The 16,115-nt window shown below is 39.8% G+C and overlaps 1 protein-coding gene across 1 annotated transcript in view; it reads left to right on the top strand.

Moving 5' to 3' along the window:
• Positions 1–9,104, top strand: part of CCDC3 (coiled-coil domain containing 3) — a 67,339-nt gene extending 58,235 nt beyond the window's left edge. The window contains exon 3 of the mRNA XM_073619505.1: positions 7,277–9,104. Coding sequence (XP_073475606.1) covers positions 7,277–7,552 — 276 coding nt within the window. The 3' untranslated portion in view covers positions 7,553–9,104. The remainder of the gene's footprint in view (positions 1–7,276) is intronic.
• Positions 9,105–16,115: the final 7,011 nt, after the last annotated feature.

Raw genomic sequence — 16,115 nt, 5'->3', positions numbered from 1 at the left:
CACATGTGTGGTTTGACCACCGTTTTCATATGCGGGCACTACTCACGTGTGCGTTCGCTTCTGCGCGCGAGCTCGTCGGGACGGGGGGGTTTAAAAAATGTTTTTTATTTTTATTATTTATTTTACAATATTTTATTTATTTTTACACTGTTTAAAAAAAAAAAATGGTGTCACTTTTATTCCTATTACAAGGAATGTAAACATCCCTTGCAATAGAAAAAAGCATGACAGGTCCTCTTAAATATGAGACCTGGGGTCAAAAAGTCCTCAGATCTCATATTTGGACTAAAATGCAAAAAAAAAAAAAGTCATTTGAAAAAATGACATAAAAAAATATGCCTTTAAGAAAAGTGGGCGGAGCTGACGTAATGACGTCGCTTCAGCCGTCCAATGGTATGGAGACGGGTGGCGGCCATCTTAGCCTCACTCGTCTCCATACCCAGGCACAGAAAGGTCCCGATCGCCACCGTCGCTACCGACGGCTCCGGTAAGCGGCGGAGGGCACGGGAGAGCGGCGGGAGGGGGGGTGGCATAACGGTGATCTCACGGCAAACCCGCCTCAGAGACCACCATTATTGTACACAGAACGGTCTCCTTTAAAGATGGATACCTCGGTTGTGGCAGCAGCTGCTGCCGTTACCGAGATATCCATCTTCAAAGTGCCGATGTATATGTACAGGAGCTTGTCGGTAAGTGGTTAAAAACAAGGTACTCAGCTGCTGCAAAATAACTGTTGTCTACTGCCTAGTATACTGACTTTCACAGGAAGTTAATTACTCATTTCAGTGTATATCTAGGTGAAGCCAACTATACATGGATTCAATTTTGACCATTTTCTGCTAAATCAGCCAAAATTCGATCTGTGGGCACAAACTTTGAACTGAAGATCATAGTCATACTGATTGTTTATCTTCAGTTCTGGGGGTTATCTCACTTGTTATATACTTCTACAGGAAAGTGAAAGCACTAAAGCCAGAATGGCAAACAGCAATAGTTTTCAGAAGGAGCTCAGCAATGGTAGCCTCAGAGATTCTCTTGTGACAGGTTTCCTTTAACAGAAATGATGAAGAATATGTACAGTGATTGCACTCCATGCTGCTTTGTAACAAAATCCATGTAGGGGAGTTGGCCTTCAGCATACATGTGCTACAGGAGAAGAAGACAGTTCTTTAGCAGTTTGAGTATTTTTGCTCCTCATGTACGTGGGCGTCAGGAGGCTCCTTTAACACAAAATGCCTGGTGCTTTCCTTCACCTGGGGAGCGGGCAAGTGGTCAGTACAGCTGCCCACACAAGTGAATGGTTGTACAGGGTCATACTCATGTAAACGGCAATGGCTCATGCATTGGCATTTACACGGGCACGCTCATAAGGTGTATGTCCACGAATGCACCACTTTTGCGTTTGGAAAAATTCACTATATGCGCAGTGGGTGGCACTGTTGGCACCCTACTGTCCAACATCCTTTGATTCAAACTCAAAGGTGCCGGGCATATAATTCTCTGCCCAACAGTGACTGCAGTCAATCAGCTGCAGCCACTGTTTGGTAGAGCCCATGAATCTCCCATTGAAGCTATTGTATTCTGACAGCTGACTGTTTAGCAGGAAATTTGTTCATTTAAGCTGTTTAGCACGGATAGAGGAATCCATAACATTTTTTTCCTTCAGTCCACAGGCTAAACAAAGGATTTCTAGTAGTGTCAACTGTAGATAAACTGTAAGTTAGATTTTTTTTTTTAGCCAGCACTTAAGTCTGGGTTCATACATGCTGCGGCCGCGGCTCACAGCAGGGAGTCCGGTGCTTCCCTGTTCACCAATTTAGGTGCGAATCAGGTCTGAATTTTTGTCTGAATTCGCACCTGAACTAGAACCAAAGATGCACAGGAGGTGTGTGAACGGGCTCCATTGTGAGACAGGCACACTTTCCTGTCATGCTAATTGGATGTGGAGAAACCTGCATCCAATTTGCATAAGTGTGAATCCAGCCTAAGAGACTTGTTTTCAGTTTGGTGGTAAAGTCAAAACATTTTTTAAACTTTGTAAGTAGCGGAATTCAGCTTTTTTAGCATTATTAGAAGGGGACATTTGAGCCTCTCTTAACATTATGCCTTTTAAATAAAATTATACTTCACCTTTGATGGAATAACCTACTAGTTAGGAAATCTCTACTTGACCTTTTGATGATTGCAGCTTCTTGCAACAAAGGCTAAAAGAGCCAAATACTTCCAGCAACCTTCCTCTGCAGATTAGGACCCTGTTCTCATTGAACCACAGCAAGCAAAACAGAGTAGGGTTCATTTACTCTTTCAAGTCAATTTGAAATATGTGTTTAATGACCAAAAAGTAACAAACCCAACGTTTATCACCCATAAAGCGCCTTTCAGAGCATATGTACATGAATTCTCTATTTATGGCCTCCTTTGAAATTGAACAAAATCCTGCATGTCAGTTTTACACTTCAGTTGACTAGTGATTACGAGAATTGCATGATTAGATGTGGCAAGATTTCTGCATACTTTGTATCAAACATGACTAGATATTCTGCTTAAAGCACACCTGTCCTGAGAGAAATATGTGGCCTCCACCTTGAAGTTCTCCTTGCCTGGCTGACATCAGTACTTCTAAGTCACAAGCTCAGAACAAGCACACAATAAGAAAAAAGAGCCAGCCTTCTATATCTCTATACTTGTTTCAGAAACTTAAAATTTTGAAGCCAAAGCATCAGCATGGCAACCAATAAGATAGCATTCTGGGAAAGAGGGCTTAGAGCGATAGCCTACATATTCCTCGCAAAATTTTCTATTGCAGCTCAAATCCCAACACAAGAAGACATAGTTACATATCCAATGCATCACACAAAAAACAAATATATATTGTCCATTGTAGCACCCCCTATGTACATAGTGTATAGTAGGTAAATTTAATTTAGGCTCCACTGTAGCCAGTGGATCCAGGGTTAATTGATTTGTGTATAGTTAACTGGCAAGCCCCGTGGGCTGGGTCTGTCACCTCCCCCTGGCTTCTGGAAGCTTCTAGTAGGTTCCAGAACTTAGTGGGTGAAGGGGTGGAGACAGCAGCTTAAATATTCATGGGGAGTCTGTCATTCCCTGGGGGAAAGATTGCTCAGTAGGTGGAGAGTGACCCATAAGTATTCTGGAGCCTGGCCAGGTGGGGAGAGCAGGTTTCAGGATCCATAGGCTTGGGTGGAACCCCTGTGCTGGGGGGAGAGAAAGAGAGAGACAGAGAGAGCGAGAGAGGGAGAAGTGAAGGAGCCGGAGAGTCTCATCCAGAAGACACCCTGCCAAGTAAATGGGACCTGTGCAGCAGGAGGCCTGAACAGAAGTCACTGTCATGCTGAAGGATTTGAAGGGACTGAGTGAATAACCCCTTCTATTCATCCTCCAAAGCCAAAAAAGGTAGAAAGCAGCCAGGTGCAATATCTAGCTAGCCTTCAGAAAGGACAGTGTATAGCTTACCTTCCTCCCTGCTTGGGGAAAAAGCTCAAGTAAAGCCAGGTGTGCTGGCATTTTGCCGAAAGGAAGAGAATACTTGCAGTCTGTTTGGGACTTGTGCTTTAAGATTCAGTAAGAATCTGTGATTACTCCTGCGGCAGTGCAGTCTGCAATCTATTCTGAAAGTTGGGAGCAGTTGTCCTGAGAGTTCTCAGATACAGTTCTGGGCATCCCATATTACCCTAACCCCATCCAAGTTATCCACCCTAATAAAACAACAAAAAACAAAGACATTGGATTGATTCATTGACTGTTGAATGCTTGTGGAAAATGCTTGTTGCCTGGCTGTGCAGGACAAAGGGGGGCCCAAAATCCAGCAGCCCTCTAGGGGGTAGTGCTAGCTAGTTAGATATCTATTTTTCTGTACTTTCCAAACAATTTGACCCATTCCTACCTGCAATCTGTATACCTCAGCCCAATGCTCCATACTACTGATGCGTCAGTAAATACCTTCACATTGACAGCCATCAGCTTCCTGTGGCTGTAAATCTTGGCTGTTGCTAAAAGCGCTGGTCTCCACTGAAGATCAGGAACCGATCACAGTGATTCCCAGTCATGTGATCACTATGACAATTATGGCAGCGATTACATGCAGACTGGAGGCAGAATAAGACTTCAGCTTGCAGATGGCACTGCGGACATGCAGACAGAAAATGGCAATGATCATTTATTTCATATTTTAATTGTCAAATACAACCACTACAGTATTGAAAAAGTAATTTACTAAATTAAAAATTAGATTTTTTTACATTTTTGTCAGGCTATAAGAAAACAGGGCATGGTATTTAAATTAAACATTGTACCATGAGAACGTTTTATATGCCCCATGAAGTGAATATATAAAGAAATTAACTGGATTAGCCAATTTCGACATTGATTTGCTTTCAAGTAACCAACGCATGCTGTGGCGGCTAAATTTGAGCTGGGTAGCTAGGCATCAGTGACCTCTGGTCATGAAAAAGTTAAACTCCACTTTTCATTTGATGGTGTCACCTAGTGTGAATATTACTCAGTTTTGGCACAAAGTTTATCTCTAGAAAGTAGTTTCTGGGTTTTATTTGTTGCAGAGACATAAGTATTGCAAGAGAAGAAGAAAAAGTGTTTTATAGCTTTTCCAATTTTTCATATTTAAAACTAATAAGTAAGAGATTAGTTTATTATGATGCAATTGGGGCTAGAGCAAAGAAATAATCAAACTTTATATTTTAAAAAATGTACCTTAAGATAGTATCTAATATTTTAAGGAAATATTACAACTCACTTGAAAATGTTAGTAGTGATCTAGGATAAAACTGATATAGGTTTTAAATCTGACCAAAGATGTTTATATAAGGATAGTATAGTGTATTTCATGTATGCACATTTTTTAATAATGATTGCGAAATCTGCCATAAATACATTTATGGTGTGAATATGGCATTTTAAATGCTTCCCCTTTTTATTTTTATACTATCAGGGTGAAGGTTTGTAGATAACTGACCACACTACAGTATACAAAAACAGTTTAGGCAGTTGTGTACTTCCAACCTTTTGGGAACAGTTTGGGAAAGGCCAAAGACTATGTTTAATGAATTTGGTAAAGAGGAACTTGAGTGGCCTGCACAGATTTCTGACCTCAGCACGAATGAACACCTTTGGAATGAACTGAAATGCCACCTGCTAGCCAGATCATTTAATCCAACAGTACTTCAGCTCAAAATGCTCTTTTGGTTGAATGCGTACAAATTCCCACAGAGAACAAAATTTACAGGGAGCGGAAAAATCTCTATCTGTGTATGGGCACTGTGGTTGTACAGAAGTTGATCTACCAATCAACATCTGTACAACCGCCCTGTGTGATTTTCCCCCCTTGATCAGTGCTGCAGGGTATAGCCTGCAACACTGATCAGTGTATTCTGATGTTGGTGAAGTCTCCCTGCTATCAGAAGACAATAGCTCAACTGGCAGAATTCCCTTTTCCACATTGAGTGTGTGGATGTTGGAATTGAGTCAGTTATTTTCATTTAACCTGCTAATTGAACTAAAAAAAACTGACTTATATATGGGCTACTTTACTGAACCAAATCACCAGATGAAAGCAGAGGGAACAAAGCATAAAAAATAAATGCAGTCACCACAGCTAATAGTCAGTGCAATAACTGCAATATGTTACATTTTTCTTTTTGGGTTTAATACCACTTTAACAAACATTAAAAATATTTACATCAATTTGATCTCTTCTATCTAAAAAATAATTGAAAAACTGTACATTTCCAATAATATGTATATCTGGGTTACATTAGTTACATCTAGATTAGTTCTGGATAGAGTTGGGAATGGTAAGACCATCTGTCAATTTTTTTTTTTTTTGCGTTCTGTGTCCCCATTGGAGGGGTTCGCCACTCTATTTGTACTGATGACCATTGTTACCAAAAAGAAAGAGGGGGAGTCCAAATCTTTAGAGCGGTCAAAAAAACAAGAGGTAAAGGAAAGTCTAATAGAGGCACTTGTTCTGGGGACAACTGTCTAGAAGGGAATTCCCCTTACTTTGGAAGATGTCCTGTAACATTCTATTGCGTCTCTGGAACAGAAAGTGAAGGGAAAGCTCCCCAGTAGTACACACACTCACCAGAAACTCTATCTACATATAAAAACAGATACACTTTAAGCATAGGCTGATCTTATAAACCAGAGGAATAATTTCATTGTTTACAACAAGAGGTCTCTTGGCTTTCTACACCGCCAGGGGTCCATGATGTGAGCTACTTTGCAGCTGCTCAGTTGAAGCTTCACTAGATCTCTTACTTGGTAGGCATGGGACAGATTGTTTTCTTGCCCAACTGTTAAAATGACCTTACCCATGAAACGGGAAACGTATTAAAATCTGATAAATGACGTTTATTGGTTTATTTTAGGATTTCCTTATTATTGAGTAAAAAGCAGTTGCTATCATTGTGCAATACAATCACAAACCATCTGAACATCTGATCTGATGAACAGACTGAGGAGCAGTGTTCATTGCGTAACATTATTCATCCTACTTAAGCCAAAAAGTTATTTTAGCATTTTACTAAACCACCTAACTTAACGACATTTAAAAGTAATGGGAAGTAAACAGCTGAATCATGGAGCAGAAAATAATTAATGTTACTCCTTTCTGTGTGAAATTTTGGAGGCGCAGAATGAAGAACTTTTAAGTCAATTCACTTATTCCATTCTGAGTTGAACGAACACAAGTGACATAATGTCTCATGTTAACGCCCAGAGAAAAGGAGCAGAACAGTTGTTTGCCAACATACAAATTCATACGTTTTTCAAAAAGTCAGATTGTCCCTCCACAAATAGATAAATATTTGTATGTGGATACATATGCTTTTTTTATTGGCCAATGCAGTAAAATGAATAATCATGTAACGTGAAGGTTGATGGCTTTGGATTCAGCTTGAATGAATATTTGAACTGGCTGACTCATTACATACAATTTTGAACTCATACATTAGTAATTGTATTGAACTAATCTCTCTTTCTTATGTTTGTAGCTAAATTAGGGGCAGAGGGGGCATTAAAGGAGGTTGGGCTTCAATAGGGTACCCAGTGCACCAGGTGCAGTGTGCATACACCTACTCGAGTAAGAGCATGACTGCTTCACTTTATCCATAGGTACTAAACATCCACTAGACAAGTATACTTTTCTTTTCCCTGACAATAAATACCACCATGTTGGTATGTGTAATAAGTTAGTTGTCCTTTGCAACCTACTGATAGCACAATATTTTTGTGTTGGCAGCTGATGTGCTCATCGATCCAGAGTGCGCTGTTTGAGGAAGAAGACAGAGCAAAGAAGCTTCAACAAAAAGTGGCTTCCCTTGAGAAACGCAACAAACAGCTCCGGAATCGGGTAAAGAAGGTCAAGAGCTCTTTACGACAAGCTAAAAAGAATGCCAGAAACATGGAAATGATTAACAGAAAACTGAATGAAAAACTCTCCTCAGTGGCTGGACAGATAACACACATGAATTCTTTTATTCAAAAAAATTCTCATTCATCATACCTCAAAGTATAGTGCTTTATACTGGAGACCCTGATATAAAGTCTGTGCAAAATATACACAAAATCTACATTGTAGCTCATATTTATAGTGCTCTCGGAAATATGTCCTAGGAAACCTTAATGGAATTTAATTAGAAACAAATGTGTGAATCACTGCTGAGATGTGTGCGAATCCTATGTGAAAACATATATAGACACCCTAGGCATGCTAATCTATGCACATTTTCATCATCATTTTCATTTAGGTTTTTAAGTGTAACAGGGTACTTTCTTATTGCTAGAATAAGCATATATATGCCTCTAGAAGTTGTGGGCTGCACCCTTATGCTGACCATACACTTGCCAATTGTTCAGACTTTTGAAGATTTCTATCAGCTTTCAACTACAGCGATCTGCAACACAGTACTTTAATCATTTATCTATTTGAAGTGAGTGAACACGTGAAATTGCTGTTAATATCAATCAGAAATACTGCAATGACATTCCATTGGTTTCGCAATTATTTAGATACTTAGGGGCATATTGATAAAATAGTCACTTAACTACCTTACGGTGGTGGTGGACACACCTGTGCATCCTTGTTTGTGTGCACTCATATACCTGTTTGGCTTGTGCACAGTCCTGTGATCAACTGTGATTGGACACACCAGACCACAGGCAAAAAGGAGCCAAAGAGATTGTACCATATGAGAGCTGAGACCAATCACAGCAATCACAATTGTAAACAGTGTAGCACTGTTTGCATTGGTGAGCCCTCCCCTTCTGCTCACAATAGAGGAAGGGAAGCACTAAGGATTTAATTAATAAGTCAGTGGGAAAACATGCGAATGTTTGATATATCAGTTCAGTGTACAGTGAGTTACAGGGGGCACTAGAATTCTGGGATAAAAAAACTTTTATTTTTCTGTACTTACAGAAAATGTACATAACCTAAAAAATAAACGAATGTAGCCACCACATTTAAGAACTGGGAAGCTGTAATATATTAGGTTTTTGTTTTGGGGTTTATTTATCCTTTATTTCTGTTAAAATGTTGTCAAAAGCTGATAGAAAATTTCAAAACTGAAACATTTTCTGAATTAATTGAGTGAAGTTTTAGAGCATTGTTTAGTTTTGTTCAGCCTCTGAAGCCAAATGTTTGGCATGGTGCCTAGATATGGTTATGTCAATTGTGGATGGTCTTTGAATCACATGGCATTGGTGATCTGATATCTACAAGCAATACATTGACTCAATAATTGCTAGAAATAACTGGTCATCTGTCTTCTAGGTGTTCTTATTGCATTTAAAGCCTTCCCAATGTGATGAAAAATCTCTGTACATCTGGACTATTTTTTCGGCAGAGATAAAAGCAGAAGTTTTTTAAAACCTAGATAGAGAAGATGGTTGGTAGGTCTCATTATTCCACTGAGGTGAGAGACGATGTGTACATGTTTCAATATCACTCATCTTATTGCGATGTCTTGCAATCATAAAACAGAGGGTGCACCAGCCTAGTGCATTATCCTCAGATATCTTTTAAGTTTCAAAATGTAATGATAGGTAATAAACTCACAAACCAACTTGTACATAAAAGCTTGTCAGAGTAAAACCAGCTTCAAATCTTCGGTACATCACATCACATGGAGGGACAAAATAAGTCCAACTGGCTAATGAATTTTAAAAGACTTGCCCTCTTCCTAAGAGCCAAAGGACCTATTCCTTTCAAGAACACTTAAATTTCCAAATGGTATGACAAATGTAAGGCAACATCACCTCCCACTTACCACGTGGGCAGGGGCTATCCTATTTGTTCTTATAAGGTACAACCGATAACAATCTTACTGTAATAAATACATATATATATACTGTATATTGCATACTGTGTATGCTACCGTGCCAGCATACTGTGTATGCCAGCTGGTCCAACGGAAGTACGGCCGGCTTCTGTCAAAAAGTTCATGCTGGAAAACCAGCAGCCAACTGCCTCCCAGAGCGCTGATCGAAGTGTTCTTGCGGGTGGGGGACAGAACACCAAAGCTCAGTGGGGGAGATAGCTCTGACCGAAGCCAGCAGTTTTTTTTCATTCAACCCATCGGGTTGAACAGAAAAAACTGATAGTGTGTACCAGGCTGCACTGTCTATTCAGCTGATGATGCTGTGAGTCAATCAAGTTAAATTGTTGGTGCCGCACACGTTCAAACGTGCGCAGGGGCTCGTAGAATGGGACAAATTTGGGAAACCACAATTTGTCTCATGCTACAAGCCACAGTGCACGTTTGGACGTGTTCGGCACCAACAATTTATTTGATTTCCACACAGCATCATCAGCCGAATAGACTGTGAGGATCAGTATGTGAATAACATAAGTATATGTACTTTGCCCCCCCTGAACGTGTAACCTGACCACATGGACTGTAAGATCTATTTAATTATTGATACCATGCATAACAATCAATTTACAATTGTACACACACACACACATATATATATATATATATATATTATAATATTAATTACAGTAAGACTGTTATTGGTTGTACCTTATAAGAACAATTAGGTTAGCCCCTGCCCAAGTGGAAGTGCTTTTGCTTTACACTTGTCATACCATTTGGATATTTAAGCACTGTTGCAAGGTGTATATATGTGTGTGTGTGTATATATATATAGATATATATAGGTCCTTTGGCTCTGAGGAAGAGGGTAAGTCTTTCAATATGCATTAGCCTATCGGACTTACAGTACATTGTCCCTCAATGTGATGTGACTTACCGAGGATTTGAAGCCTGTTTTACTCTGAAAAGCTTTTATGTACATGTTGTTTTGTGAGTATATTACCTATCATTACATATATGTGCCCTCTGATTGTTTAATGGTTGCAGTGTGCTCAGTCTTGAGAGGGCAGCAAAGCCTGGCATGTCCGTGAAAGCCAGGACGAGAGGATAGAAAAAAAGAGTCTTCAACTTCTGGGAACCACTTTTAAGGAGGTTGCTTATTTGTTTGGAATCTCATCATTTTGATATCTGCCTGTCTGCGTCTAGAGGATTACTGGGTCTTGACCTGGCCATGTTTGGCTGGCACATGTCCTCTTCCTCCACTGAGATTAACATACAATTTCAGTTCCTCTGAGCATGCAAGTTTTTGTCAGTTTGTAACAAAAATAAAGGAGGAACTACAACAATAAATAAATAAATAACAGTGGTTTTAAAAATAATGGCAGAAGCTAGTGTTTTATGACTTATGACCAGGGCTTCTTTAGCATCAAGATCAGGGCTTTTTTTCAGCGGGAACGCGGGAGAACACAGTTCCGGCACCTCTTGGACTGACTGTATGTAATGGCAAGGGGTGCTGGGGTGTGCTTCAGGGTATTGATGCTCACTGTTGGGGATCTATTTTTGCAAGGGGGGTCTATTGTTGCTGGGGAGGTCTATTGTCGCTGGTGGGAGACCTATTGTTGCTGGGGGGGTCTTATCTTGCTGTGGAGTCAGTTGTTGTTGAAAGAGATCAACTGTTGGGGAAAGGGTCTATTGTTGATGGCAGCCAGACAGACTATTAATGCTGGCTGTGCAGAGATCTCTTGATGCTGCGGGGAGTCTATTGTTGCTGGCGGGGAAATTTTGTTGTGGTTGGTCCATTGTTGTTAGGGGGATCTATTGTTGCTGGCTGCAGGGGATCTATTTTACTTTTTTTTTTTTATTTTGATATCATTACCAAATTCCATACAAATTACTTAGCACCTCAAAATGATACTTGGTTCTATATTGTCTAAAAGGGACGGTACTAGGAGGTGGGTAGGGGTGGAGAAAAGGGGTGACTCTGAAAGAGGGAGTTCCTGCACCTATTGTCTGAGAAAAAAAGCCCTTATCAAGATCAATCTCCAGCAAGTTTATATCAACTTGGTTAGTGAATGAATTTTGTATTTGGGGGTTTATAGACTGATATCCTATATATAACCTGGTAACAGCGATCAGAGCAAATAAACAAGATCTCTTGGCAATTCATTTTACCACTAAAGTCACTATGTAGACTTTTTAAAAATTATTTTTTATTCATTTTTATAGAAAAGCATCTACATCTACAACCTACTTTCTTGGTATTGCCTTGTAAAGGAGTTGCTGGGCAGCTCCATGTTTCTATGATTTCACAGTTATTAATATTCAGTGTTTGTGTTAACAGAGTTGAGTGGTTGATGTATTTTCTATAGCATGGCAAAGGTCAACAGTGTTTTTGTAGCAGTGACTTTGATTAATGATCCTTTTTTCATGTAAAATAATTCACAGTGTTTTTCTTCCAAGTAATATGTATATTTAAAATATTTTTTAAATATTTGCACATAATTTGGCAATAAACACTATTTAGACTAAATTTTGGTTTATGTCATTTTATACATATATTTTACATCTGCCAGCAGACAACTGTATAGCTGTGGAAAAATAAATTGTGATCCATTATTTTGTCTTTATGTTTAGATAAGAACCTTAGTTGATTTGAATGTCTTTTGCACCACCTGCAGAATATGGATTTAAATCAGAATGTCATACAAATATTAAAACATATTATTTGTTCATTTTAAATGTTTGAGGTACACCACTGTAAGAGATGTAAAGAATGGACCTGCAAACTTATATCTTCAAGTACTTAAAAAAAATCCTGGAAGACTTGAAGTTCAGAGTGCTCTAATTTACAAATAATGACTTTGGTAAATGAAGTTGCACATGGCCCAAAACCTATGGTCACCTCCCTTTTCCCAACAGAAATAAAGAAGTCCAGGTGAATTATCTATATTTGATAGGAACTCTGGTCAAGTGCTAGCTCTGGCCCACCTCTGTGGGTATATGGATTAAAGAAGAAATGGCTGCACATCGATAGAAAACCAAATGCTGTTTATTGATCACCAAAATGACATCAAAGGACACCAACACACAAGTCTTGTAGATACGTTTCACACGGCCATTTCTTCTTCAATCCCTTTTCCTAATATTGATCAATAAAGTTGTCCATTTTGGACAATGCCAAATTGGAGGAAACAGGGGCAATGTTCACTTTAGTTCCTCAAGTTTCTTTTTGCATTTTAGAGCCTCCCAGGCTCTGCTGCTTCACAAAGTGAAGTGAAATGGGAACTTCTTAAACTGTTTGCTTTACATCTCTGCCAGTGGTAGTTAAGCAACTTTAAAGAGATTGTTCAGCATGCTTTCTCTCTTTCCCCCCTATTTTGGTAAAAATTGTACAGTATATAGTAAAGAGGAGTCCCTAAGGCTTCAGGGTCTCCATCAAATCCCCCCTATATATCAGGGTCCCCATCAGAGCACGTGGTTTTCAAGGCTTCCATCAGAGTCCCTCTTGCATCAGGGTCTCTATCAGAGTCTATCTTAGAAATCCCCCCTTACATCAGAGTCCCCCTTACATTAGGGTCTGTATCAGAGCTCTCCTTACCTCAAGGTACCCATCAGACCCCTTGTCACATCAGAGTCCACTTTAGAAGTTCCCTCTTACATCAGAGTACCCTTCAAAATCACCCCTTACAGTCAGTGTAGCAACATAGTGGGAGACATTGCAGGTATGGATGGAGGAAGTTCCATTCACCTGCTGGGACAAGCAGGGAGTCCTATCAGCTAATTGATTTGAAGAATAACTGTGCAGCAGGGGTAACCCAACCCTAGTTATGGCCCAAATGCAACCCTATAATGTGCTGGATTTGGCCTGCGGGCTGTAGTTTGGGGACCCCTGATATAGTATCAGCCACACAAGGAGTTCATTGTTTTCAGTAAGCCCTAACTCATAAACCTGCATTGTGAGGCAAAAGACAATCATATATTACTGCATAGCAAAATGGAATGCCTGAGAGCAAATATATCTGCCTTTGTGTAAATATACAGTGCCTTGAAAAAGTATTCACCCCCTTGGCATTTTTCGTGTTCTGTTGTCTCACAACCTGGAATTAACATGGATTGTTTGAGGATTTGCATCATTTAATTTACAGAACATGCTCACAACTTTGAAGATTTTTTTTTTTTTATTGTGAAGCAAACAACAAATAGGACAAAATAACAGAAAAAGTCAATGTGCATAATTATTCACCCCCCTAAAGTCAATACTTTGTAGAGTCATCTTTTGCGGGTATCACAGCTCCAAGTTACTTTGGATAAGTCTCTATGAGCTTTCCACGTCTTACCACTGGGATTTTTGCCCAGTCCTCCTTGCAAAACTATTCCAGCTCCTGCAAGTTGGATGGTTTGCGCTTGTGAACAGCAATCTTTAAGCCTGACCACCGATTTTCTATTGGATTCAGGTCTGGGCTTTGACTAGGCCATTCCAACATATTTACATGTTTCCCCTTAAACCACTCAAGTGTTGCTTTAGCAGTGTGTTTGGGGTTATTGTCCTGCTGAAAGGTGAACCTCTGTCCTAGCCTCAAATCACACACAGAGTGGTACACATTTTGCTCAAGAATATCCCTGTATATAGCACCATCCATCTTTCCCTCAACTCTGACCAGTTTCCCAGCCCCGACTGCTAAAACAACACCCAAAGCATGATGCTGCCACCACCATGTTTCACTGTGGGTATGGTGTTCTTTGGGTAATGTGACGTGTTGGGTTTGCACCAGACATAGCATTTTCTTTGATGGCCAAAAAGTTCAATTTTAGTCTCATCAGACCAGAGCACCTTCCTCCATACATTTTGGGAGTCTCCCACACGCCTTTTCGCAAACTCAAAAAGTGCCATTTTGTTTTTTGCTGAAAGTAATGGCTTTCTTCTGGCCACTCTGCCTTAAAGCCCAACTTTATGGACCGTACGGCTTATTGTCGCCCTATGTGTAGATACTCCAGTCTCTGCTGTGGAACTCTGCAGCTCCTCCAGGGTTACCTTAGGTCTCTATGCTGCCTCTCCTTGCCCGGTCCGTGAGTTTTGGTGTGCGGCCGTCTCTTGGCAGGTTTGCTGTTCTGCCATGTTCTTTCCATTTGGTTATGATAAATTTGATGGTGCTCCTAGGGATCATCAAAGATTTGGATATTTTTTTTAAAACCTAACCCTGACTTGTACTTCTCAACAACATTGTCCCTTACTTGTTTGGAGAGTTCCTTGGTCTTCACGGCAGTGTTTAGTTAGTGGTGCCTCTTGCTTAGGTGTTGCAGCCTCTGGGGCCTTTCAGAAAGGTGTGTATACAGATCAAGTGACGCTAAGATTGCACACAGGTGGACATCATTTCACTAATTATGTGACTTCTGAAGGTAATTGGTTGCACCAGAGCTTTTTATGGGCTTCATAACAAAGGGGGTGAATACATACGCACATGCCATTTATCAGTTTTTTATTTCTGAAAAATAGTTTTATGTATATATTTTTTTTCTAATTTTACTAAACTAAAGGCTGTAATGTAACAAAATAGGTAAAAAGCCAAGGGGGTGAATACTTTTGCAAAGCACTGTATATAAGGAAAGAAACAGAGTTTAAAGATTAAGACACATTGATAAGATTATTTTCATCAAACACGGTATATACAGATCAGCCATAACATTATGACCACTCACCTAATATTGAGTATGGCCCCCTTTAGCTAAAACAGCCCTGGCCCATTGAGGCATGGACATCAAAGTAACATCCACATGAATGGCAGGACCCAAGGTTCCAGCAGATCATTGCCCAAAGCATCACACTACCTCTGCCAACTTGCCTTCTTATACAGCATCCTGGTGCCATCTCTTCCCCCAGGTAAGTGGCACACATGCACCCGACCATCCACATGATATAAAAGAGAACGTAATTCATCAGACCAGGCCACCTTCTTCCATTGCTCGATAGTCCAGTTCTGATGTTCATGTGACCATTGTAGAAGCTTTTGGCTGTGTACATGGGTCATCATGGGCTTTACAGCCCCATACACAACAAACTGCGATGTCCATTTATTTCTGCTTTCACCACATCAACTTCATGGACAACATGTTCCCTTGCTGCCTAATATATCCCACCAGTTTTCAGATGCCATTGTAACAAGATATTCCCTTTACCTGTCAGTGGTCATAATGTTATGGCTGATCGGTGTATACCTAACAATATAAATATACAAATAAAAGCAAACAGACAGCTAAATATATGGACCTGATCTTTCTGTACTGCAGTTAAAGCATGAATAAACCCAAAAATAAAAAGGAAGTGTATTGCTGCTTACTAGTTCTTTGATGAAGTGGCTGTATTAGTTTTCATTTTTTAGGCTAAGTACATTTTTAGCACATACAGAAAATATATTTTTGATCTTGCCATAAATACACACTCTTCCTGTGAGATAAAACTGGAAGCAAAATCAATCTTATCTTTCCCATATAAACTATTAATCTAATTTCCCGACATATAATGAAGATGAACAGAGGCAGACAATGCACAAACAAATGCAGGGAACATGTTTGACCCAAGAGCTGCCCTTCCATCTACCAGTCTCATTGCAGCTGAATACAAAGAGACTGAAATCAAGTCAAATTCAGATGTGTATACTACTTCCTTTTATATATTAATTACATTAGTGCATGCATTTTTGTACATTTGGAATGCAGCTTTAAAATGGCCATATATTCCCCACGAATATTTGTTCCTGGAATGCA

The sequence above is a fragment of the Aquarana catesbeiana genome, linkage group LG03 (assembly GCF_042186555.1).
Source record: "Aquarana catesbeiana isolate 2022-GZ linkage group LG03, ASM4218655v1, whole genome shotgun sequence".
Lineage (NCBI taxonomy): Eukaryota > Metazoa > Chordata > Amphibia > Anura > Ranidae > Aquarana > Aquarana catesbeiana.
Note: the sequence above shows the minus strand (reverse complement) of the source record. Positions and strands in the feature narration are given on the sequence as shown.